Source organism: Phodopus roborovskii, unplaced genomic scaffold, assembly GCF_943737965.1.
Source record: "Phodopus roborovskii unplaced genomic scaffold, PHOROB, whole genome shotgun sequence".
In the NCBI taxonomy this organism is placed as follows: Eukaryota; Metazoa; Chordata; class Mammalia; order Rodentia; family Cricetidae; genus Phodopus; species Phodopus roborovskii.
In genome coordinates this window covers 1,488-28,951 of record NW_026125231.1, presented here as the reverse complement: position 1 = coordinate 28,951, position 27,464 = coordinate 1,488, and the positions used below count along the sequence as shown (strand labels likewise).

The 27,464-nt window shown below is 39.3% G+C and overlaps 1 protein-coding gene and 2 pseudogenes across 1 annotated transcript; 2 read left to right on the top strand and 1 right to left on the bottom strand.

Moving 5' to 3' along the window:
• The first annotated feature begins 3,236 nt into the window (after nucleotides 1–3,236).
• LOC127227140 (olfactory receptor 4D10-like) lies at nucleotides 3,237–4,177 on the top strand (annotated as a pseudogene).
• Nucleotides 4,178–14,575: 10,398 nt separating this feature from the next.
• LOC127227139 (olfactory receptor 4D10) lies at nucleotides 14,576–15,517 on the top strand. Its single transcript, XM_051191434.1, has one exon. The coding sequence runs from the start codon at nucleotides 14,576–14,578 to the stop codon at nucleotides 15,515–15,517; it is 942 nt and encodes a 313-aa protein (XP_051047391.1).
• A 542-nt stretch (nucleotides 15,518–16,059) lies between these two features.
• LOC127227167 (actin-related protein 2/3 complex subunit 5-like protein) lies at nucleotides 16,060–16,578 on the bottom strand (annotated as a pseudogene).
• Nucleotides 16,579–27,464: the final 10,886 nt, after the last annotated feature.

Below are 27,464 nucleotides of genomic sequence, written 5' to 3'. Positions count from 1 at the left end.
ATGTAGTGGGTTTTTTTCCATAACAGGTTGCCATTTCTTCACACATCTGTGTCTTTCAGCAATAATTTAATAATTACCACTGAAATTCCATTACCACCAGTGAAACTAGCCTCTTCAATTCCACAGTTACCCTCCTCCTAGCTCTCATAATAGGCCTGAGACTAAGGGATCAGGATACAACATAGGTTCCCAGTGCAAAATGTTGAATATGCAATCAAATAGTCTCTCCTGTGGCCTCTAAGGAATTTGTACACCAGCCAAACTGTGTTGGGTGCATATACAAGCACATTCAAGTTTTGACATCATTTTAATGAATCCCATTGAAATTGCATCATCAAAACTAGAATCAGTTACTGCTGCTTCCCTGTCCAATGATATTCCTTTTGTCATTCTTACATTAAGCCTGAGGTTAAGGGATTTGAGCATAAGACAAGAACACTGTCCAAGTCCAAGAACCTCAAATAGGCAAATCCTTGAGCTTGCCATCTCTCTCCTGAAAATGGAGCAAGGATACTGAAATCTTCAGTAGCACATTTTTTTTCAAGAACTAATGATCTTGCATGTTGCACCAAATAGCCTATTATATTCACTTGAAGTTTTAGGATCAAAGGCAATCGGTGAAGACATTTAGTGAATATCTAGCATTAAGGTTGTGTGTGCTGAAATTCAAATGTTGTCATTGATTGTGCTTAACCAAGTCTACTTTGAATATTTTCCAGGGATATCAGACGCTTCAGACCAAAAATGATCATCTCACTGACAAACACAACAGAGGTGGACATCAAGCATTGGAAATGCAGGTGTGTTTAAAAGGATGTAGAATTGTGGCACACTATATAAAAGTCACCCAGAATTGAGAGTCCTTCAGTTGCTTACAGTGTAGAAACTACATGTTAAAACCAGTGTAAGGAGTTTCTGTCAGATAAGCTTCTTCAGACAGATATTTTCAAATGCCACTGTGAGACAATATGTAAAACTATACAGTCTGAAGTTGGAGGGGAGGGGCAATGCGTCTCCATTCTGTTTCTATCTCCTCTTGATCATGCAAGCCTGTTTGCATGAAATACATACTTAGGAGACAGTAGAGTATAAACCCATCATTCGTTTATCAAACAATACCTGAGAACCATGTAATGCAACAATGAAACGTATATTAATGAGGAAAAGGATCGTCTGTTACGTAGAAAAGTCCTTTCATTGCACACTCCCCTACACTGAGAGACTACGGTGGTGTGGGTGTGTGTGTGTGTGGGTGGGTGTGTGTGTGTGTGTCTGTGTCTGTGTTCTCTGTGAGGCTGTGACATTTTACCACTGACTGATGTTATTTTTCCTCCTCTGTTATTCTTCCAGACAGTGACAATCTGTGTCTCCTCTAGAAACACTCCTGATACCAGCCCTAGATAGAACACTGCTGGGGTTCCCATGGCTGTGGATAGACTGAAATACATCTATTTCCACCAGATTGAACATTTCTCCAGAGTTAAACCTTCGCTGCAAGTGTGTCTGTGTTGTGAGTATAAGCCCAACCCCAACGGTGCTTCAAGCACCACCAACTGTGTGAAAACGGACTGAAGGACTAAATGCGTACCTCTGAAATTGCTAATAAACTCAGAGTATACCTCTAAAATTCCTAATCAACTCTGTGAGGAATGTGATTGACTCTAACTTGAGGAAGACTGGTTCCATTTTCTGAACATGGTCTCTGCTGCACAGTCTTATGGGAACTCCTGCAGATGTGTAATACACTAGGTTGTTTTTGTTCTGACCCCACATTTATCCAGAAACCTTACAATTGTTTAAACAGAAAACTCATTTGAGACTTTTTTCCTACTACCTTTACTCTAAAATTGAATTAAGGAAATAGCACAATCCTGCTGAATTCTTGTATAATTACTGTTGTAAGACACCAAATGGCTTTGAAAATGAGCATAATCATACTGAATTTCACAATGTAGCAATGTATTGAGTTTGGGGAAATTAGTTTTCCTGTCTTTCTTCAAGTACTAAAAATAATTAAAATACCCTTCTTTGTAGAAATACACAAGAGAGTCATTCACAAGATACCTCCGCCTTAGAGATGAGAAGACTATCAAGAAACCATAACTCCACAACTGCTCTTTCTCGGCAAGCTACAAATGCATATGTTTACAATGACAGGAGAGGAGAATGAGGATGGCAACAGGACAGAGAAGCAGCTCTCCAGGTGGCACCTTCCCTTTGGCAGAGGCTGAAATGGGGAACCCACAGTAAGAAGCTACACCTTCTTCAGTCCTCACCCTTGACCCAGCTTCCTCCTCCTCCCTGATTGCTCCGATCGATACGGTCCATATGGTTCACAGCTGATCGTTCAGAAACCCTATCGGTCAGCTAATCAGGGGCAGAGTATGGAGGAGTAAATCCAGTGCTATCCTATCTTGGTACAGTGTCTGCACTTTCCCCTTTCTCTACAAATATAGCTCCCCCTTTCAGGGAAATAAATAATGTTTCAGATGTCCAAAACTTCACCTGTCCTTTGTCCAAATGTGATCTGTACAAGGTAGAAAATTAATAATAATGTTAACAAAATGGGGACAGTTAAACTCAAGAACCTGATGATGGTGCTTCCATTTAATGTTCTTAAAAAGATAACCAGAGACTACCAAAGTAAGATAACTGATCAAGAGACTTGAATAGATTTTTTTTTTCACTTTTAATTGTGTTCTTGTGTTTAACCCATTTACATGAAATAGTTTCTTGTGATGAAGATGGTAGAATAGTCCCTCAGTATTGGATAATGATTTTCTTTTTCTTTAATTGAATTTTTGCTTTATTTTTACAGACTGACCAGTTTTCCCCATCCTCCTCTCCTCCTATTTCCTCCCCCTTACCTCCCTTCTACACCTACCCATCCACTCCTCCTCCACCTCCATTTGAATAAAATTTATTAAAACAGAAAACATTGGTAAAGCATTAAACTGTACCTCAGAAATGTTTTCTTTTTAAAATATGATGCTTAAGTGTCATTACCTATTATATTTTCTTTCCTAACATTGCTCTGCAGGAAAATAAGTAATGACTCATTTTGCAAGTGGTAATTTGATTTGAACACCAAATTGATTACAGTATTTAAAATGTGGAAAGCTTGACCACTTTTAAGTGCTATGGCAAAACAGAAGAGCTCAATTTCATCCTAAGAGGTTAGAAAGACAAGATAAACAGAGGCTCGAGACAAAACAGCCCAGAAAGGCAGTGATTTCATGATGATGGAAAACTACACCAGAATCAAAGAACTTATTTTCCTTGGCCTGACCCAGAGTCAAGAAGTGAGTGTGTTGCTGTTTCTTTTCCTTCTCCTGGTGTACGTGACAACTCTGCTGGGGAACCTTCTCATCATGGTCACTGTGACCTGTGAGTCTCGCCTTCACACCCCCATGTATTTCTTGCTCAGGAATTTGTCTATTGCTGACATCTGCTTTTCCTCCATCACTGCACCCAAGGTTCTGGTGGACCTTCTCTCACACAGAAAGACCATCTCTTTCAATGGCTGTCTCACTCAGATGTTTTTCTTCCACCTTATTGGAGGGGTGGATGTGTTTTCTCTCTCAGTGATGGCTCTAGATCGATACGTGGCCATCTCTAAGCCCTTGCACTATGTGACTATCATGAGCAGAGGCCGTTGCATTGGCTTAATAGTGGCCTCCTGGGCAGGAGGCTTTGTCCACTCCATTGTGCAGATTTCTCTCTTACTGACACTTCCATTTTGTGGACCCAATGTTCTTGACACTTTCTACTGTGATGTCCCCCAGGTCATCAAACTTGCCTGCACAGACATTTTTGTCCTGGAGCTGCTAATGATTTCCAATAATGGCTTGGTTGCTACTCTGTGGTTTATGCTATTATTGGTGTCATACACAGTCATTCTGATGATGCTTAGGTCTCAGTCAGGGAGGGCAGGAAGAAAGCCATCTCCACCTGTACCTCCCACATCACTGTGGTCACCCTGCACTTTGTGCCCTGCATCTATGTCTATGCCCGACCATTCACTGCCCTCCCCACAGATAAAGCCATCTCTGTCACCTTCACAGTCATCTCCCCTCTGCTCAACCCTTTGATCTATACTCTGAGGAACCAGGAGATGAAGTCAGCCATGAGGAGACTCAGGAAAAGACTCGGGCCTTCTGGTAGAGAGGAACAATAGCTCCTCTGAATAACCACATTTGGAAACATTTGTATGTGGAATAAGATTTATTCTTTATACTGGTCATTTCCCTTCTCACAGTGGTCTAACACAGCCTCAAACTAATAGTTCTATTTCTCCTGTATATTTTCAGTTTGTCTGATATTATCACATAGAATCGCCATGTAAACTTCAGTGGAATCTGTGAAATATGAAGAAACAGATACATGGAAAAGATCATTGCACACTGTTATCATACTTACATTTTGCTTTGGGTTTTGTTTTGTTTTCTGAGACAACTTTCATTCTGCAGGCCTGTCTACTCTAGAACTCATTATGTAGCTTAGCTAACCTCAAAGATCCAGACACCTTCCCATCTCACCCTCCTAAATATGGGATTAGATCTGTGAACCACTACACCCAACATGATTTTCATGTTTAAAAGTTAAACTTGATTTCTTATTCATTTATGTTTGTTTGTTTGTTTGTTTGTTTTTTGTTTGTTTGTTGTTATTTTGGTTTGGGTTGGGTTGGGTTTTGGTTTTGGTTTTCAAGACAGGGTGTCTTTGTTTGGCCTGGTTGACCTGTAACTCTCTCTGTAGGCCAGGCTCCTTCTCAAACTCAGAGATCTATCTGCCTCTGCTCCCTGAGCACTGGGATTAAAGGTGTGCACCACCACTGCCCAGTTTAACTTGATTTCTTGAACAGACACATATTCATGGAAGCCAAAGGAAACAGAAATAACTGAGTCAGAAAATGCTGTGACTTCACACTCATAGCCCAGGTTCCATTTGTCTAAGTCAACAATGTTAAAATCCATGAACACAATAGTATAACTACAATGCAGTCAAGTAGTATTTGTACAAACATTCCAAGTTCCAATCAGCCTATGTTGTTAGTACATGCAAAAAGCCCTGGATGCCTGACCTCAGTGTAGTCATGTACAGAAGAGCAAACAGCATTTCCTCCTTCCTCTGTATTATTGTACATAGGAAGACTGGGGTAAAGGATTCAGTGAAATTTATCTAAAAGCTAATAATAGTGATTATCATAACTGCTAATAATACAGGATCACATCCCCATATTTAACTCATTGGAAGTAGGCTTTGGAAATTAGTATTTCTTATATTTAGAAATATTGCATATATTGACATTGCATTATTTCACTGTGAGGAACAGCTGAAGAGCAAATACTTTATTATTTCCACATGAAGATGCTGAGAGTACTCCCATCAGATAAAACAATATATATGAAAACAGCATGGATCCAAATTATCTAATATCAAATATTGTTATAATAGTTCAGGACATAATAAATTTTACTACAAAAGATTTTAAGTACTAGAATAATGAATTAAATAACATAAATATAAATGTTTAGAGAAAAAATTTAAAGGACTTTTTTGTAAAATACTGTCCTGGTTACTTCTTATCAGCTTGACCCAAGCTAGGATCATCTGGAAAGAGGGAATCCTGATTGGGAAAATTTATCCATAAAACTGGCCTTTGGCAAGTATGTGGAAGATACTTTTAGTGATTGATGTGTGAGGGTCCAGACCACTGTGGCCTTGACACATCTGAGCAGATGGTCCAAAGCTGTTTAAATAGACAAATTGAGGAAACCATGAATAACAGGCCAGTAACCATAAACCCTCCAAATGGTCGCTGCTTCAGTTCTTGTCTCCAGGTTCCTACCTAGAGTTCCTGCCCTAACTTTCCTCAATGATGGACTGTAATTGAGACATGGAAGCCAAATAAACCCTTTACTCCACAAGGTGCTTTTGGTCAGAGTGGTTTTATCACAGCAAGAGAAAGCAAACTAGGACAAATGTGAATCAATATAACACTGGAAGCAAAGGTAGGCAAAAAGAACCAAGCAGAACATCTAGAAATGAAAACTATAATGAACTGAAGACTGAAAAGGGATCACACACACAGGCAGTAGAATAACACACAAAAAGGTGGTTAATAAACATGGAGAACAAAGTGAGTGAACATAACAAATGCTAAGCATAACAAGAGTTTCTGTAGAAAATGGTAAAAATGAAGAAATGCTGCTTCAGGAGATAATAGCTGAGAACTTTTTACAACTTCTCACAAATGCAAAACATATGAAAACAGAATGCATAAATGAGATGTTCCTATGAGGATTCAATTGCACAGTTAAACAGATAGAAGAAAAAAATCAAGAAACTTGAAATTAAGTCCATTGTAATTATATAGTCTGGATTTGACAGGCACACCAACATTTAATCTCAGAAGCTCCCAACCATGCAGACACCACAATGATCTTACATTATTATCATAGCTTATTAGATGAAAGATATGCAGGCATCTTTTTAACTGACCCAGAGCTTATCAGATAGAATGCCACAGGACCATTCAGACATAGATACAGCATCGCCTCTTCTCTACTGCACAAACATGAGAAAGTAGTTGAAGCTCATTGAGGAGGTGGGCATGATTACAAAGTGGAATGATGTTAACACTATAAAGAATCAAATATATATGAGTATAAAATTCAAAGGTTCGGTAAAGTAAGGTACTAAACCAGAGGTGAGGGCCGATATAAAATCATCCTAGAGACATAGCGTGATTGGGCTTTCAGAGCTTTGCTTCAGTCAAAAATTACTTAGTACTTGCTGTATGCAACAATAATAAATCAATCAATACTTTGAGAGAAAACATAAATTGTACAATCTGAGAAGCAAAGAGATAAGCAAAGAGAAATGAAGAGAGTCATAGACACTTGTGAGATACCATGAAGCAAAACAACCTATTCATGACAAGAGTCCTAGGATAAAAATAACAGGAGAAATGAAAAAGGAATATTTAAATGAGTAATGGACTGAAACTCCCAACTTTTGTTATAGATCTAATATATATATTGTATATATAGATAGATAGATATAGATATATATACATATATATATCAGATGTATATATATTCACACATATACTGTGGCTGGGACGCTGGGATGTAAAGTGAATAAATTATATTTCCAACAAAAACAAGGGAAAGAATTAAACATTATCTAATAAACAAAATAGATTATATATAAGATCTTTTACTACAAAAAAAACTAATGAAACTTCTAGATAAAACTGCTTTTAGAGTTAAAAAAAAGACATAGGACAGGTAAAGACTTTCTTTTTTTATAACTATTTACTTATTTATTTATTTGGCAGCAGTTTGCCCCTCTCTCTTCTCCTCCCAGTGCTTCCTCCCACCCCACCCCACCCCACCCCCGTTCCCACACCCAATCCACTCCTTCTCCATTTCTGTTTGGTAAAAGAGAGGACTCCAATGGATAGCAACTAAACATGGCATATCTGTAGTGAGATAATCACTTTGTCTGCTTCTGTGGCACTGAATAAACATCTGTTCAGCCTGTTTGTTTATCCTGATCCCTTATTAAACCACGATACATATCAAGTTGCAGTAAGACTAAGCACTGCCCCCCCACTGTGTGTTAAGGCTGGGCAAGGCAATCCATTATAAGGGGTAGGGTCCCAAAAGCCAATAAAAGACAGCCCCTGCCTCCACTTTCACGAGTCCCACAGGAGAATCAAGCTACACAACTGTAACATATAAGCAGAGTGCCTAGGTCAGTCCCATGCAGGCAACCTGGTTTTCAGTTCAGTCTCTGTGAGCCCCCATGAACCCAAGTTAGTTGATTCTGAGAGTTTTCTTGTGGTATCCTTGACTCCTACACTCCTTTCTTCTCCTCTTCTGTAGATTCCCTAAACTCCACTGAATGTTTGGCTGTGAGCATCTGCATCTATTACCATCAGATGCTGGATGACTCCTCTCTGATGACAATTGGGGTATGCACCAATCTGGTCACAGAAGATTGCCAGTTCAGGCTACATATCAACTATTGCTAAGGATATAAGCCGGAGTCTTCCTTATAGATTTGTGGGAGATTCCCTTCACCCGTTTTTTATCTGATCCCAAAACACCCTTTCCAGGTGGCAGGAAATAATCAAGCTGAGGGCTGAAATCAATAACATAGAAACAAAGGGATAAACACTTTCTAATAAAACTCTGGTTGCTTAAGAAGTACAAAAACATTTAATAAATTGAAATTTATAAAGCTGAAAGGCTTTTGTAAAGCAAAGGAAATAGCCAACTAAATAAAGAGGCTGCAAACACGATGGGAAATAAACTTTACTAGCTATAAACTGTCAAAGCATTAATATATCTTGAATGCACAAAGAAATAAAAAAAACTAAACATTAAGAAAATACATGGGTCAGGCATGATGGCATATGCTTTTAATCCCAAAAGCCATGCGGCAGCAGCAAGTGGATAATCAATTCAAAGACAACACAATAGCATACAGTATCCAGACTCTCTGTGTATTTTCCATTTTTATGTGGCTTTTTTATCACTCTATTTCTTTTACTTCTATTTCTTCATTTATTGAAACAGGGTTTCTCTGTGTAACTTTGGCTGTCCTGGAATTCACTCTGTATACCAAGTTCATTTGAAATCACAGAGATTTTTTTGGCTCTGCCTCCCGATGTCTGGAATTAAAGGCATGTGCCACCACACCCAGCTATTCTCTTTCTGTTTTTTTTTTTTTTTTTTTCCCTCTCTCAAGCCTATGTATATTTTAAACACACTGTAAACCTTTAGAGGTTTTTCTTTATCTTAATCTGTCTTTACTGTAAGTCTTTATCTTTTTCTGGCCACGAGTCTTTTTTCTGCTAAACAACAACATTGCTTAAATGAAAGCCACAGCTGTTTTAGCCACCTTCTATCCAAGATGGCTGGGAGAGGGGGACCAGCACGTTTTCCACCAACACTGAGAGCTGTGCTCACTGCCTTGGTCTACGCTGCCATCCAGCAGCATGCTGCCAGCTTGGCGATGTGGTCACTGTCACTGCCAGCTGTCATACACACCACTGAATTGTTAGCAAGGCTTCTTAAAAGTCCTGCGGTTTTTTGCAGCTGATTCCTAGACAGGAAACCTTCCTTAAAGGAGGCACACAAGTCTTTGCTTGTCTCTAGCAAAAAAAAAGAGCCCACCCGAGAAAACTGTTGCTACCAAGAAGCCTTGCTTGTCTCTGTTATTTTGTTACAAGCACTTCTGCCAGCCTGGTCCCAGAGCCGCATTAGCCCCAAACAACTCTTTATGGTGGAATTGGCCGGGGGTGGATGGGAAGGAGATAAGAGGGACTGTATGATCATAATCATAGTATGCTACATATATTATCAAATTGTCAAATGCTATTCTTAATTAATAAAAAAGAACAAAATGCAAGGCACAATGATGCATATCTTTAAACAGTACTCTGGAAGGAGAGGCAGTCAGATATCTCTGAGTTCCAGGCCAGCTTAATTACAGGGCACAGTCCACAGCAGCCAGGACTACATAACCAGACTCTGTCTCAAGCAAATAAATTAAAATAAAATTTAAATTTAAAAAGACAATATGATGGGGCTGGAGAGACAGCTCAGTGGTTAAGAGCACTGACTACCCTTCCAGAGGACCTGAGCTCAGTTCCTAGCACCAGAATGGCAGCTCACAAAGATAATTCCAAGATCTGATACCCTCACACAGAATTACATGCTGGAAAAACACCAGTGCAAATTAAACAAAATTAATTATGTTTTTAAAAGATAATATGATAATATAAAACCAAAACAGCTACAATCATCATAAGAAATGAATAAAACATCTATGACAATGGAACACCAATATTCTCATTTATCAGTTATATGTATTAAAAGTCAATCATTATTCACCCAAGGCAAAAAACACATTGTACTCTAAAAGAACATTCTCTTTATTGCTTTGAATCATGTGCATTTGTGTGTGTACCTGAGTGCAGGTGCCTTCAAAAACCAGAGGAGTCAGTTCCCCATGGAACTTGAGATTGAGGTGATTGTGAGCCAACTAATATGGATGCTAGGAACTGAACTCAAACCCTCCAGAAGATTAGTGTGTACTCTTAAACACTGAGTCATCTCTCTAGCCCCAGAAATTATTTTATTTTTGTTTATTTGTGTGTTTTATGCATATGAGTGTTTTCCTGCCTGTTGTGTCTGTGCATTCTCTGCATATGTAGAGGCAAGAAGAGGGCATTAGAGTCCCAGGCACTGAAGTCACAGATGGTTATGAGCCTCCATGTGAATTCCCAGAATCAAACAGAGGTCCTTGAAGAACAGCCAATGCTCTTGTCTGCTGAGCCCTCTCATCTTTCCAGCCCTAGATTTTATATTTTCTGCATGCTCCTTGCTGTCATGGCATCCCCAGAATAGATGGTAAACTGCAGGCCTAAGCCAAAACAAATCCGTCCTTCTTTAAGTTGTTTTTGTCAGGGATTTTGACACAACAATGGGACAATTGAATAGTCAGCTTTCATACTTTGTGAGAATAGTAATTATCTAAAATATACTTCCTTGCAAGGTGACAGTTATCTCTACCCTGTATTGGTCCTTTTCTTCTCTTTGTGTCTGCTGCTTTTCATTTCAGTTGCCACATGGTAACAGAGACAGGAAAAGTAGGACTAAGGATTCACTTGTGCTTGGATCACAGTGGGAAAGCAGGCTTCACAGCCTTTGAAAGAGCAACAACCAAAGATTCACATCTCAACTGTGTTCTGGAGCCTCTTACCTTACATTAACACAAAGCAAGTGCTATTGTGTGGACAGTTGCTGTATATGTTGCACTTACAAACTTAGCTTTGTCTAGCTCTCTCCAACGTAGATGGTTTTACAGGGCATCATAGAGTTGACAGGTATACCTTTCTAAGTATACTCAATGGCATCCATAAGAGGTGGACACCCAGACTCAAGAGCCATATTAGTCTATGCTTGATGAGGAAACTAAGTAGTATGAAACTGCTTGCGATCCAGTTCTGTTTTTCTAACTTCTTGACTTTTATCCATGAAAGTAATATGGGCAGTTAGGGCTGGGGAGATGGTTCAGTGGTTAAAAGGACCCAGCTTCAATTCCCAGCACCCAGATGGTAGCTCATGTAACTCATCTGTACTCCAGTTCCAGGGCATCTGGCATCCTCACACAGCACACAAGCAAAACATGCAAGCAAAACACAGTTGCATTTAAAAAAACAATTTAAAAAGAAATATGGGCATCCAAATATACAAACTTTCATACTTCTAAAGACATGAAGAATGACCCTGGAAATGTTCTAAAACATGGACTGGAATGTTTTAACCAAGAACTGCTTAAGCTTTAGAATAAGGGCATTCAATTTTCTGACTTGGTAGCCTGAATAAAAACATTGCTTTTTTTCATAATAGTCTCTGTTTACACATGGCTGTTTACACATGGGTGATAACAATTTAATAACCCCCACTGAAACTAACCAGCAGTGATGGAACTGGCCAGTTGATTCCCACTAGCTTGCCCAACTATATACTTAGCTCTCATAATGAGCCTGAGACTAAGAGACCATGACATGACACAGGAGTCCAGTGCAAAATTTTAAAGATAGAAATCAAAGAGATTTCTTGTACTTCCTCTAAAGCATTTGGACACCAGCCAACATGTGTGAATATGCGTGTGTTGATAACATTTTAATGATTCCCATTGAAATTGCATAATCAAAACCACAGACGGTTACTTCTACTTTCCTGTCCAGTGACATTACCTTTGCCAGGCTTACATTAAGCCCGAAGCTGAGGGATTCCAACGTAAGACAGGAACACAACAGAAGAACCTTAAAGATGTAACTCCTTGAGTTTGCTGTCAAGGAAAATGGAGCAAGGTCACTAAGATAGTCGATCGTGCAAAGGACTTTACCTTCAGAAACACATCTTTCAAAGGCTAATGTCAACAATTGTACACTGAACCTAATATATCATTTTATCTGTAGTTTTAGGGTAAAGGAAGTAGGTAAAGATATGCAGCTGCTAGTAAGGGTTGTGTGCATATTGAAATAGAGATGTTGAATTGATTGTGTTTAACTAATTTAACTTTAAATATTCCCAGGGATATTAGCAGTTTCGGACCAAAGACAGTAATCTTGATGACAAGCAACAAAGGTAGGTGTCAAGTACTGGAATTAAGAATTCAGGTGGTAGCCTGAGTCTAAGACAAGGCGTTAGGCAAACGCTAGAGCTTTTCAATTGTTTAGTATGTGGCTGCCACATGTTAAAATCAATGCAAAAAGTTTTTGGATAAATGCAATTCTTCTAATTTTTTTCAAATGACCTTGTGACACAACATGTAAAGATACATATGTTGGATCTGAGAGAAGGGAGAACAATGTGTCTCCAGTGTGTTTCCATCTCCTGCTTATGAAATTTTCCTTTCTCAAAATGCATATGCAGTAAGTAACATGCTTGGATCAATCATTCATTGAGGTGACAATACCTGAGAACCATGGAATTCAATAATGAAACAATTACTGATGATAGTGAGGCAAGGAATGATGTTACTAATAAAAAAATCTCCTTTCTTTCCACGCTCGCCCCCACACCGCCAGCCCACTGCACTGCCTTTCTCTGTGTTCTCTGGATGGCTGTATCATTTCACCAGTTATTGGTATTACTTCTCTGCTTCTGTTATTGGAATGCATCCAGACAGGAACAAATTTTTGTCTCCACTGTTAAAATTTAAAACTTCCTATAGCCACCCAAAATAGGGCCCTACTGTGCTTTCTTTAACACTGGGACATCATTGGTTGGTCCCCATGGCTGTTGATGCACTTAAATATTTGAATTTCCATCAGACTGAACAATGCTCCAGAATAAGCCCTTGGTTGCACTTGTGTGCAATATAGCTAGCATAAGTCCAGCCCCAAGTGTCCTGAAAGGACAAAAAACTATATGAGAAAAGACTTAAGAAAGTATTGACTAAATGTATACTTTGGAAGTTCCTAATAAACTCAGGGTTAGGGATACAATCAAAACTAATTTGGGGGAGTCCGGCTCTATTTTTTTTTTTTTTTGAACATCAGATTTGGGTACACAGCTTTAGGGGTGCTGCAGATGTGTGAGAAACAGTTGTCTATGATGTAACCAAGTTTATCTGGAAATTTGTGACTCTACATTTAAGTAGCCAGTCTGGAAGACTTTTCTAGTGTCTTTACACTAAAATTCAGACAAAGAAATCTTCTTCAACAATTTGCTGAGAGCTTCAAGAGTGATTGTTCCAATAAATAGAATAGCTCTGGAGCTGAGTCCCAACATACAACTCTTGAAATTTTGTGGAAGTGTAGGCTCTTTTCATCTCTTTCTCCATCTACTGGGACTAAGTAAACACTGCTCCTTCAAAAATGCATAAAAGAACAATTCACCAGACTACTTAGGCTTGAGACAAATAGACCCTCCAGATCATCATGAGTCTCCTATGGCTTTTTCCCAAAACCTACAAATGGACCTGCTAATGATGCCAACTGGAGAGAGGGAGCAGAAACAGAGGAGGGGAGAGTAGGTTCCTACTTGAGTCCTATGTTTATGACAGAGGCTAAAATTGGAAACATGTGTTCAGACCCAGGAAAGCTTCATCCTTTTTCAATCCTATAGTATATCACATGAATCTCCCCCACCCACTACCTCCTACACAGACACACAGACACACACACACACACACCACAAGCACACACACCACAAACACACACGCCACAAGCACACACACCACAGACAAACACACATATATATACACACACCACAAATATACACACACACCATGAACACACACACGCACACACCACAGATACCACAAACACACACATACATATATGTCACACACATGCATACACACACAGTTTCCTTCTCTTCCCTGCTTGCTCAAACTGATACTTTTGACCGCTCACAGTTCACAGTCCCATGATTCATTTAGCTAATGACACAATAAGAAAGGGGGGGACCTATTCCTGGGGTTTTCTCACAGAGGGCTCGGCACTGCCTGTCATTAAGCACATAAACCCTGTCTTTGGTGAAAACTAGATGATCTTTCAGGAGAATTCCAGATTCTCTACATGTTCATATCCGGGAGTCTCCCTGTACAATGAAGAATATAACTGATAATAGTAATAACAAATTAGGGAAAGATAACTTGAAAGTGGTCCTTCTACTTTTTCTTAGGGAAGCCAGAATCTTTGATCCTCAAGTAGCATAACTGACAAAGAGAATCACACAGATTTCACTAAAGCAAAACAAATTGAGGGATGTGAAGAGATTGCCTTAGACCATTGGAAGTTTGATACCAAAAGCATCAAAATGAACCATGATTAATTTTTTCTGTTATGAATATTCTAAGTGTCACTACTTAATACATTTTTCAGTGGGGTAGTTTAATTATCAAACTAAAATGTGGACAATCTATTTCAGGTGCTATAGCCAAGAAGAAATGCTTCTGATTGTATCCTAAGAGCTTAGGAAGACAAGATAAACAGCCAGAGGCTCGAGACAAAACACCAAAGAAAGAGTGTGATTTTATGGAGATGGAAAACTACACCAGAATCAAAGAACTTATTTTCCTTGGCCTGACCCAGAGTCAAGAAGTGAGTGTGTTGCTGTTTCTTTTCCTTCTCCTGGTGTACGTGACAACTCTGCTGGGGAACCTTCTCATCATGGTCACTGTGACCTGTGAGTCTCGCCTTCACACCCCCATGTATTTCTTGCTCAGGAATTTGTCTATTGCTGACATCTGCTTTTCCTCCATCACTGCACCCAAGGTTCTGGTGGACCTTCTCTCACACAGAAAGACCATCTCTTTCAATGGCTGTCTCACTCAGATGTTTTTCTTCCACCTTATTGGAGGGGTGGATGTGTTTTCTCTCTCAGTGATGGCTCTAGATCGATACGTGGCCATCTCTAAGCCCTTGCACTATGTGACCATCATGAGCAGAGGCCGTTGCATTGGCTTAATAGTGGCCTCCTGGGCAGGAGGCTTTGTCCACTCCATTGTGCAGATTTCTCTCTTGCTGACACTTCCATTTTGTGGACCCAATGTTCTTGACACTTTCTACTGTGATGTCCCCCAGGTCATCAAACTTGCCTGCACAGACATTTTTGTCCTGGAGCTGCTGATGATTTCCAATAATGGGATGCTTACCACACTGTGGTTTTTCTTGCTCCTGGTGTCCTACATGGTCATATTATTATTGCTGAGGTCTCAGTCAGGGGAGGGCAGGAAGAAAGCCATCTCCACCTGTACCTCCCACATCACTGTGGTCACCCTGCACTTTGTGCCCTGCATCTATGTCTATGCCCGACCATTCACTGCCCTCCCCACAGATAAAGCCATCTCTGTCACCTTCACAGTCATCTCCCCTCTACTCAACCCTTTGATCTACACTCTGAGGAACCAGGAGATGAAGTCATCCATGAGGAGACTAAGAAAAAGACTTGGACCTTCTGATGGAATAGAGAAGTAACTTCTACCTGTTTCCCACTTTAAATGTTTCAAGCATAATTAAACTCTATTTTCTTTTTTGTTTTGTTTTGTTTTGTTTTTATGAGGCCAAGAGCCTTACTGACACAACAGGCACTTTACAATGAACCCATGAGAGTCTGCCTTCTCTGGGAAGACAGTGTCTATACAAACTCTCGGGTATTTTCAGTTCAGAACCCAAGCTCTCCTTTTCACAGCAGCTCTTAGATCTGCATTTGCCCAAATAGCCCCTCACCTTTTCAAACAGACAGTGCATACAAGTACACCTGACATAATCTGGCCAGTCAGTGTGATAGCCAAGTGTCAATTCTGTGTTACTCTGTAGCTAAAGGCAGAGACACCAATCCTGCAAAGAATTTAGGAAATAAGAGGATTTCTTCCCCCACCTTAAAAGGAAAATACATTTCAGCAGATATGTTTCCTGAAATATGTAGTTGGGAGCTGAGGAATATGGTCCATTGTCAGACCCTTCTTCACCAGCCTGAGCACCCAAAATTCTTCTTAAGGTAACATGATTCTTTTTTTTTAAACAGTCTTTCTTGCTGTTAGAACTATTATAATGTAGCCTAGTCCTCCTACAGATAAAGCCTTTTGGGGCCACTGGAGTAACACTGCGCTACTGTTTTCTGTGGGCTTCTCAAACCCTTTATAAATGTACTTCACAAACAGGCCAATGCCGTTTCTGTCCAGTAACTGCACAGCCTGCTCAATTTCGCTGCTCTTAGATTTTGTGAGAACTTTAATTCAGCACTACACCCTGGGCTCGGTCCTTCACAACTTGATTCTTGGTATTGATTGGAGAGTTCCACAAGGCTTCATGGAATGCCCCAAGCCTGTCCTCTTGCCACAGGAGCCCATCCACCTCGGTGCCGCCGCTGCCTCCTCTTCCTGCTCCTCCACGAATTTGTTCTCGTCAAACTGGTCAATGTCCACCAACAAAAACCTGAGGACGGTGTGTTCCTGCGGCTGCCCAGCTGGATAAATTCCACTCCCCCTCAGCACAGGGCAAGAAGCCACAACCAGGCAGCTCCTGCCCTCCTCCATGCGCGGCCGCCTTGCCCCATAAACTCTATTTTCTATGCTGCCTTGTCATTTCTCTTATTCTGATATATTAAGATACCATAAATAAGTTTATCAAGTTGATAGGTCTTATTATCCATGTACTTTTACAGCTTTTAGAATCGTGCCTAAACCATTGAGGCTATAAGTAAATCTTGCTGAAATCTGTAGGATTGAAGGATATAAACAAATGTTGAGTATGACTCCGAAGTCTATTAAAGTCTTTAACATTCATTTCTTTCCTTTAGTTTTATTTTCAACATAGGATCTCATTCCGTTGCCTAGACTAACCTGATACTCACTGTGTAATCCAGGGTATCTTCCAAACATCAACCTTCTTGTACAAATGCTAATGCTGCAGATGTGTGCCAAAACACAGTGTAATTTCAATATCTTAACTCCAACTTTGAGTTTGTGTATCAATGAGGCTTTATTTATAAAGACTAAAATTTGAATTTCATAGAACTTCCATGTGTCAATTTTAGGTTTTGAACAGATATTTCTTCACTGAAACCAAAATAACTAGAATTTATTGCTGCAATTTTACCATCCCAAGTATCATTGCATACATATCAAAAGATAGACTCAAAAGTCTTGTTAGAACTCTATTACAGCTGAGCATTGGTGGCACATGCCTTTAATCCCAGCACTCAGGGAGACAGAAGCAGGTGGGTCTCTGTGAGTTCGAGGCCAGCCTGGTCTACAAAGAGAGTTCCAGAACAGGCTCCAAAACAATACAAAGAAACCCTGTCTTGAAAAACAGGAAGGAAGGAAGGAAGGAAGGAAGGAAGGAAGGAAGGAACTCAGTCTCATCCCAAAGCAAGTTAAGGCTTCTCAAAAGTCATTTGTTCCAAGCTCTAATCATCCTATTTTATGACGATGTACAGACAGATATCTACAGAGTATTCGAATTAAACATCAAAGAATATACATTCTACTCTGCCAAAGAATGTGCATACTATTCTGCAGGTTATAGAAGCTTTCCCAAAATATTCCACATCCTGAGACAAGAAACAACTCTTACAAATTGAGAGAAATTGAAGTAACACCATGTATCTATCTTATCTGACCACAATACCATAAAATTTAAAATCAACAGCAAGTGAATCTCTAGTAAGATTAAAAACTCGTGGAGCTTAAACGACACATTTCTGAATGATGAATGGGCCAAAGGACAAAGAAATTTAAATTTTCCTGGAAATAAAAGAAAGTGGAATCACAATGCAACAAACTCTCTGGGACACATTAAAAGCAGTTCTATCAGGAAATGTGTAGCTTAAACATTTGCATTTAAAAATCAGAGAGTACATAAATAAGTGACTTCATGGTGTTACTCAAGAATTTTGAAAAGCATGGGATGGGGAGATGAGATGATGGGAGGAATAGAAGGGCAGAAAGGAGAGGGAACTGGGATCGGTATGTAATATAAGACTTTTTAATTTAAATAAAAATTAATTAAAGAGAATTTGGAAAAAAACAAATCCAAAACCAAATCCAGCAGATTGTAAGAGATAACACAAAGCAATCAAAGCATAAATTAATGAAATGTAAACAAAGAAAACAATACAAAGAATCAATGAATCTAAGAGCTGTTTTTTGTTTGTTTGTTTTTGAGAAGATAAATAAATAAGATCCGCAGACTTTTGGCCCAAGTAACCAAAAGAGAAAAAAAAAAGGACTCAAATTAGCAGAAGCAAAAACAAACAGGGAAACATTACAATAGACACCAAAGAAAGTCAGTATATTATACAGATATTCTATACTCCATTAAGTAGAAAATCTATACAAAATGGAGAATTTTCTAGATTCATGCAAACCATCAAAGTTAAACCAAGAAGAGATCACAACCTAAACAGACCCATAACAAATGAGGGAACTGAAACCCCAATAAAAGCTTCCCAACTGAATAAAAATCCAGACCCAGGTGAATTCACAACAGAATTATACTGGGCTTTCAAAAAGGATCTACAACTAATACTTCTTGTTTTAAAAATCTCATTTTAATGAATGTTTACTTAAAATTTGAATATCTGTAACTTCTATAACCCCAGTTCCAAGAGATCTTACTCTCCCTCTGGCCTCCATACACACCAAGCATGCAGGGAAAAATACATTTTTTTCTAAAAAGAATAACAGCTTTAAAACACCAGTATCTACTTTTTTAATATGCAAAGATTATGGAAGGAATATATTTTAAATATCAAAATATAAAATTTGAAATAATTAAACATTACTAATTAATTTGAAAAACAAATCATATAAGTGATTTTTTATTTTCATTAAAAACTTAATTCTTCCTAAAGGAATACAGATTTGAATGACATACATTCATCCCATAAATACATTAGCAGCAAAACCTTCCCAGTAGAGTCCTTCCTCTACCCAAGCATAAGTGATTATTTTTAAAAGTCAATGTAGTATTTTCTTCAGATGCTGAGAGAAATTACTTTCAATCCATGAGTCTGACTGTGCAAAACTATGTTTTAGGAAGTAAAAATGTTTGGTGAAGTGGCAGTAGATTGTTCCCCCCCTAAGACCTATGACCTCACGAGAATTGGAGTAAGTTCCTGTGTCAGGCGTGATTGCCCTCCTGTTGAGCAAGCCTTACGTCCAATTAGACAGCTGTTGATTACTGCCAAGATAGCAATGCCACTATTGCGCCCTTAGTGCTGCCCTTTCATGCCTGTCACTGTTGTGTATCAGACTGGCTGAGTCCCTCCCTTGGATGCTTGCATAGCACCTTCAACACAACTCCCACACCAAAGGCTCAGGGAACATCTCAGAAGAAGAGGTGGAAAGATTGAAAGAGCCAAGGGACTAGGAAATCTGCTGTGAGATTGTGTCCCCTAGAAATGACAGGGAAGCTGCACCCCCCAATACCTCAATTAGTGTGGCTGGCTAAATCACTAAACAAGTGCAACACTGACAAGCCAACATGGAAAGAGAACATTTCATGGGGCTCCACCAATGCCAATGTCTCAACCCTGAAATCACATGCACATGATAACTCTAAACATGCTGAACAGGTTATATTTAAATATGTATCGATATTTATGCATAGATAATAATTAATGAAAAAAGAGGGCAGAGGGAGCATGGGAAGGGCTAAGGGAGGGAAAAGGAGGGAGGAAATAATATAATTATATTTTAATTTAAAAAAATGTTTTTAAATCAGGGAAATGAGGCAAAGTGTAAATTGAATTCAGTGTGTTACCCAAAAGAAAGAGAAAGGGGGAAGTGAATATGAGAAAGAGCAATGCATTCAGGGCAAAACCTGGGAGAGCTGGACCAAGGGAATCTGACATGGATATGATCAACAGGCACTGTATATGTGTAAGCAATTTTTACAGCTCTTTTTAAATGTATATTTTAGGAAACAAAGTGCAATGCACTACAAAGTGTAAATGAGGGGCAATATAGTGTGTTTCAAGCTAACTAGGGTCAAGAAAATGATTTCCCATTGACTCTTGAGTAATGAGACAGAAAGTTGGCTTTCATTAGAGAGATGGTGTAATTCCCCTGCCCATTTGTCAGGAAAGGAGTTGAAGAATAAATACATTGATTCTATTGTTTATGCTCTATTTGGGGTAGGTGGGGGTTGGGTTTGTGTTTGTTTTTGTTTGTTTGTTGGCAGGGTCTCTCTAGCACTGGCTGTTCTGGAACTCACTATGTAGATAGACCAGGCTAGCCTTAAGCTCACAGAGATCTGCCTGGTTCTACTTCCCAAGTGTTGTGATTGAAGGTGAGTGCCTCTGTGTCCTGCCATTGATTTTTTTTGTTTTGTTTTGTTTTGTTTTGTTTTGTTTAAAGAGGTAACAGTGGAGGAAGCATTTAGAGGTAAATTTGATCCCTTCACTTCTTATATGTAACAGTGGAACATGGGGTACCTAGTAGGAGTGTGTTCACCACCTCAATTGTGGTATTGGTTTCACAAGTGTCTAAATATTTCAACCCTTATCAACACTATGCAATAAAAATTTACTTTTTTCCTTATATGGCAACAGGACCTTAAACATGAATAATATAGATCTGTGGTTCTCAACCTGTGGGTCACGACCCTTTGGGGGTCACAAATCAGATATCCTGCATGTCAAATATTTACGTTATGATTTACAACTAGCAACGTTACTGATAGGAAGAGCAATGAAATAAATTTACAGTTGGGAGCCATCGCATGAAGAACTGCATAAAACAGGAGCAGCACTGGGAAAATTGAGAACCACCTACTGATGACAATTTGCATGTAGTAAGAAGTGAAGAAACAATAATTTTTAACTTCATGTAAGCTCTATATTCAAGTCTTGGAGAGGAGTTATCTCGGGATACACTAGAAATGTCTTGAATTAGGAATAGCCTCTTTTCTTGTTTTGTTTTGTTGGTTTTTTTGTTTTTTTTTTTTGTTGTTGTTGTTGTTGTTGTTGTTTTTTTTTTTTTTTTTTTTTTTTTTGAGACAAAGTGTAATATGAGCCAGGCTGGCCAGTTCGATGATCTTAAACTTCTCACCCTCCTGCCTCCCAAAATGCTGGGATTGCAGGTGTACCACACCACACCTAGTCTACATACCACTACATTCAGTTTATGGAGTGCTGGGCACTGAACCCAGGTGTAGTGAGATATTCACTTTGTCCGCATCTGTGGCACTGACCATGCCCATTGGGGATGGAAACAAGGGCGGAAGTGACCTGGGGGAACTAGGGTCTGAGGGGGGAACCCAGAGCACTCTCTGGCTGGCGAGATGTGGATAGGAGAGCTTTCTGGTGGAACCTGCTGGTGTTCATCTATGTTGTAAGTTATTTCTCCCTGAATAAACACCTATTCGGCCTATTTGTTTATCCTGATCCTTATTAAACCACGATACCCAGGTCTTCATGTAAGCAAGAGACTCTATCAACACAACTACATCCACAGACCCCGTTACATTTACTTTTCAGATCTAGAATCAAATTGTGTTCATAAAAGGAACTCAAGTGCTAAGGTTTAGCTCAGTCAAACAGCACTTGTCCAGCATGTGTGAAGCCTTTAGGTTTCATTACCAGCACCAACCATTAAATGATAATAAACTGTAAACCTGGATCTCTATAGAGCATATTCTCAACGGCGGGCTTATGGCCCAACCTTGCCCCCTTCTGCTGTCTGAACACTATCTGTGAGGTAGATCATGGCAGTCCTCTTCTCTAATACCCAAGTGTCTCTTCATATACTTGAAGATGAAGAGCACTGCACTCAAAGTCCATTTGGTGAGTCGAGGAAGAGTGCCCCCCAAAGGCCAGTAAATTTGGTCCCCAGTTGGTGAAAAGATTTTGGGAGGGGGTTAGGAGGTGTGACCTAGTGGAGGAGGCGTGTCACTACAGGTGGGGCTTTGCCACTGGTTTCAGTAAGCACCTGGGCATTCACAGTTAGCTCTCTGCCTCATGCTTGCGGATCAAGATGTGTGCCCTCAGCTGCTGCTCTCAAGCCACACCCATCCGCCTGCTGCCCACCACCATGATGGCCATGGACTCCAACCCTCTGAAACTTGAGTCCCCAAATCAACTCTGCTGTGAGTTGCCATGGGCATGATGTCATATCCCAGCAATACAAAAGCAGCTTGTTGCAGTTCACATGGCTGTGCCTGCTGCCCCCATTCAGTCTTTCTATGCATTCTTCCCACACAAACCCCACCCAGTCAGAGGGGCCACATTCCTACCAAGTTTCACCGTTCTTTTATTTACTTTCAGGGACAATAGCTTACCACCAAGTTCCTTTCTATCCTTCCCCTGATCTATTCTCCTCTATAATACTTTTGTCTTCTGAAATACTCTTAGACCATGTTTATTTTAGCAGATACTTGTATCTTCACACTGGAAGGTCAGTGACATGTAGGGCAAGGCTATCTGACTAGTTGTCTCATACCTGGCATCTAGAGGTATATAATCAATAGTAATCAATGGCATTTTGCTTTTTAGTGAAAACTAGAATTTACACGGTCTGCATGGTTTTGCTTCCATGGCTTTCATCATGGTGGATTCTCTCCTAAAAGTGTGAGACAAAACAAACCCTTCTTCTTAGCTGCTTCTGGGTTTTTTTGTTTGTTTGTTTGTTTGTTTGTTTTAGGGTTTTTTTCAGGTGTTTTGATGTAGCAATGGGACAAATACATTGAGAATTTCTATACCGTCTAGCTGAGACCCATATTCAGGGGGCCTGAGTCAATCCCATGCTGGATTCCCAGCTATCAGTCTGGGGTCCCATGAAATTATTTTTTAACTTTTAATCTTTTTTTTTTTTTTTTTTTGGTTTTTCTCTCTGTATTTGTCCTGTTCCTCTTTTTGTATCTGTTTCTCTCTCTCTTTTTTTTCATTTTAATGTAGTATATGACTAATGCTCTATTTTCATTTTCGTTGCTATGATTAGCCTGACAAACTTAGAAGAAACAGGACTTACTTCAGCTTAAAATTCCAGGTTACAGTTCATAATTTTGAGGATATTGAACGAGGAACTTCAAACAACTAGTCACAACTCCACAGCTAGAGCAGAGAGAATTGAATAAACACACATCTGCTCACTTGCTTGCTTACCTGTGTTCAGCTCACCCCCCACCTTATATAAGTCAGGACTCCCTGACTAGTGCATGGTATCACCTACAGTGAGCTGGTTCTTTCTCACACTAATTAATGTAATAAGACAGTCCCCCACTGACTTACCCACAGACCAACCCAATATAGACAACCATTTTTGAGACCATTTTCCTAGGTGACTTAGATTGCACCAAATTGGCAATAAAACTGACTAACACATTCTACTATTTGTCAATTTCACACATAAACACATCAGTTTTGAACAATAACTTTAACTGCTTGTCCCCACGGATTCAGAGGGCTTTTTTCCCATAATACAAAATATAGTCCAACCCTTAAAAGCCCAGAATTGCTCTATAATTCCAAGTCACTTAAGTGTGAGATTCTATTAAATTTTTAAGAATTATGTAATTCTAACATATAATGGCAAAGAGTAATATTCTTGTTCTAAAGGGGAAGAATTGTAGCATCACAAGGAATGATGATAACAAACAAAGCCAAATCTAGAAGGGAAAACACCAAGTCATATAGCTCACTGCCCCAGCATCTGAGACTTGTCTCCTGAGCTCCAGGTAAAGTTTAGGACATTTCCTATCACTGACCTTCAGTGCCAGCCTGATCAACACACAGGTTCTTAGTCAAGGTATTATGTGAACAGCCTTTGTCTCCTGTTCCTGATAGACTCTCCATTGCTTTTCAAGAGCCCATGAATCAGGAACAAATTGTCCACATTTATCTCATTATTCTTATATTTCAAGATTCCACTAAAATGGCCCATTAAGCATGGTTCCAATATCCACTGGATTTTCCACCTCAATACACCTAATACTTCCACATTCTTCCCACAAAAATAATTCAAGGGGGAACTGGGGATATGGATCAATGATTAAGAGCACATGCTGCGCTTCCAGATGAATTGGGTTTGATTCCCAGCATGGCACAGCCCTTCTGGATGTGAACGCCCAACGCCAAGCCAGCACAGTGGCTTGACAAAGATCCAGCATCTGCCATGACACTTTTGGTTTTGGATCTCCACATGTTGCATACTTGGGGCTTTTTGATATTTGTACAACTTTTAGATATTGGATTGATGAAAATTTTCTTATGAATCATTTATGCCTTCTCCCAGGAATACTGCTTCTCAGCTTCCCCAAGAAAGTCCTAAGTATACTATTCTGTTTAGGGAGATATCCTTATCTACTTGAAGGTCTTTGTTATGACTTAGAGGTTGTGACACACATAGAGAGGCCAAAGATCAGCCGGGCAGTGATGGTGCATGCCTTTAATCCTAGCACTTGGGAAACAGGCAGGCAGATCTCTGTGAGTTTGAGGCCAGTCTGGACTACAAGCACATTCCAGGACAGCCAGGAAAACTCTGTTTCCAAAAAATCAAAAAATAAATGCAGAGATCTTTTTATTCAAACATCTGCCCCAAGTAATCATTCAAGACCTTTAAATAAAGTCAACCTTAAAAGGTCAACATGATTCAGTGGGCTAAGGTAGCTGACCACGGTTCAGATTGCAAACCTTTCCTACTATATGCTCAGACAATTAGTGTGGTATAGTAGCAACAAATTATATTAGCTGAAGCTATCTCTGCCCTGCAGAATGACTCTATTAATGAGTAAAGAAGGGTGTGAAAAGTAGGAGGTGTCAGAACCTCCTCTCTGTTAGAAAAGTTAGCTCCCGCAGAGCCACTGTGGTGTCATATGACCAGGGAACAAAAGAATGCCAGGATTAGACATACAAACAAATTCTATAAAGATGTTAAATATAACATTGCTTTATGCCAGGAAGTAAATGGTAACTGCAAGGCTTTGGCCTGAGGGTTTTCCTTGGGCACTCTGGACCATTAAGAGTTAGGGTAAGACACTGCCCAGAACATGGCAAACTGCCTAGGCTGTCATGGAGATTATTTCTGTCCAGCATCCTCAATGCCACAGAGCTACCAGCCTGAAAACAGGCTGCCATATTTTCTAGATTCTTAAAAGTTGAGTTATGGGGTTGGATGAGTAAAAATTATTATAAAACATAACTATTAATGAAGACTAAACCTGGAGGAAAAATGGTTGTAAAGTTAACACTGTTCTGTCACAGTTCATCAGTGATAAATAAACTTATGATACCATGTGCAAGAAAACAAGTTAAACCTATGTCCAGAAATGAAAATGTTATTATCTCTGTTTTGAAACAACATCAATCTATCCCAACCTACTGAATTCTGTATAAATAAAGAAGCATTCCGGTTGCTACTTAGTCAGGTTGCAAGAGTCTCACCACCACCATGGCCTGGCCATTTTTTCCTTCACCTATTCCTTACCTCCTCTGGAACCTGTCAACCACCAGGACATCCCCCTGGCACCAGCACCAAAATCACAACTACTCACAACTACCTAACTCTAGAAATTTCTACACGTCTAGGTGCCTCAAACACCTGTATACATGTGGTGCACATAAACTATCACAGGTATAAACACATATAATGTAAATAAAATGAATAAATGTGTTTCTTAAAAATAGTTAAAGGCATAAAATCTACATGGTTGGGAATAAATATAGTCACAACTTTACCCTGGTACAATTTCTGTTTTTAGCTCCATTTCCTGTTCCTGTGGGAAAAAAAATACCCAAACAAAAAACAACTTAAGGGAAATGGATCTTTGTAGTATACAATTCTATACTAGTTTATCATTGAGATGTCAAGGAGACAGAAACATCAAACAGCCTGTCACACCACATCCACTAGAGCAGAAAGGAATGAATGCATGTCTGCTCGCTTGCTTGCTTATGCTCAGCTCAATTCTGCATTCTTACATAGGTCAGGAACCCTCACCTAAGAATAGTGTTGTTCATAAGGGCTGGGTCCACCCCATAAATTAATTAAGCTAATCCCCACAGACATGCCTGCAGACAATCTCTCATGGAGACCCTCCTTCCAGGTGATTCTAGGCTATACCAAGTTGACAATAAAGCCAACCATTACATTGACAGAGACAGGGAGAGTAGAACTAAATAACTCAGTCCTAGGCCTAGGAACAGGGTCAGGAGGCGGGTGAAAAGTGCATAATTTGTCACCCTAGAAGTAGCAGTAACCAAGACTTCCTACCACAAATGCCAGAACATTGTTTCTTACCAATATTACTTAGCACAGCAGGTAGAGTTAGTAACAACAAATTCAGTGTATAAACAACTGTATCAACTTATCTCTATCTGAATATAAACTTAGGTCTATCTAACCTCCCCAAATGAAAGGTCTAAAATGGAAAAACTGGTAAAAAATGGTTGGCAGATGTATCTTTATAAGCACGATATTTAACAACTTGAACAGACATACATAAAGGTTCAAGTACCAGAACTACTTTCTGCTTGCTAAGGAAATAACAAACTCTGGAACTAGAATTTCTTTTCTCATTTCAGGACAGCCCCATTCATGATATACACGGGCAGCATACATAAATACATACATACATATGTATGTATGTGTGTGTACACATGTATATATAGATTCATACATGAATATTCAAATATATAATTTTATGTATTTGAAAACATGAAATAAGACCTGGAATGTTTTTAGGCACACAAACTGGCATGTTTCAATGAGAGCCAATTAAGCTAAGAATAAGGGGGTTTGATATCTCATTTGGATACAACCAAAATGATGATTTTTTTTCATATCAGTTTTCTGTGTGTTTACATGTGTGCATATACTTTGTGCAGACAATTTAATAATTCCCACTGAAACTCCATCACCACCAGGGGAAGTAGCCAGTTGATTTCCACTTTCTTGCCCAACAGCAATCCTCTACCAGCTCTCATAATAAGGTTGGGACTAAGGGACCAAGACACTGACACAGAGGCCCAGTGCAAAAAAAAAAATTAGAAGTTAAAAATAAAATAAATTCTTTTATTGCCTCTAAAAAAATTCTGAACACCAAATATATCAATGTGCACACATGACTGCTTTGATAACATTTTAATAAATCCCATTGATACCATCACCAAAAACTATAATCAATATGATACTACTACTTGACTATCAAATAATAATCCCCTTTTGCTATTCTTACATTAGGTCTGTAGCTGAGGAATTTGAACATAAGACACATTGGTAGAATCCCTTAAAGATGTTCCTTGTGTTTGCTCCTTTTCCTGAGAAAATGGAGAAAGATACTAAGGCATCTTTACCTTCAGAAGCACATTTTTAAATAATTAACCTTACTGATTTTTTTGCGCAGTATTAATAACATAAATTTTTCAATGAAATTTTTAAGAGCAAAGGAAATTGATAAAGACAAGAAATTGCTAGCTAGGCCT

Bases quoted from the DNA above. Each gene is read 5' to 3' on its own strand.
- LOC127227139 (XM_051191434.1), top strand. From the start codon at position 14,576: ATGGAGATGGAAAACTACACCAGAATCAAAGAACTTATTTTCCTTGGC.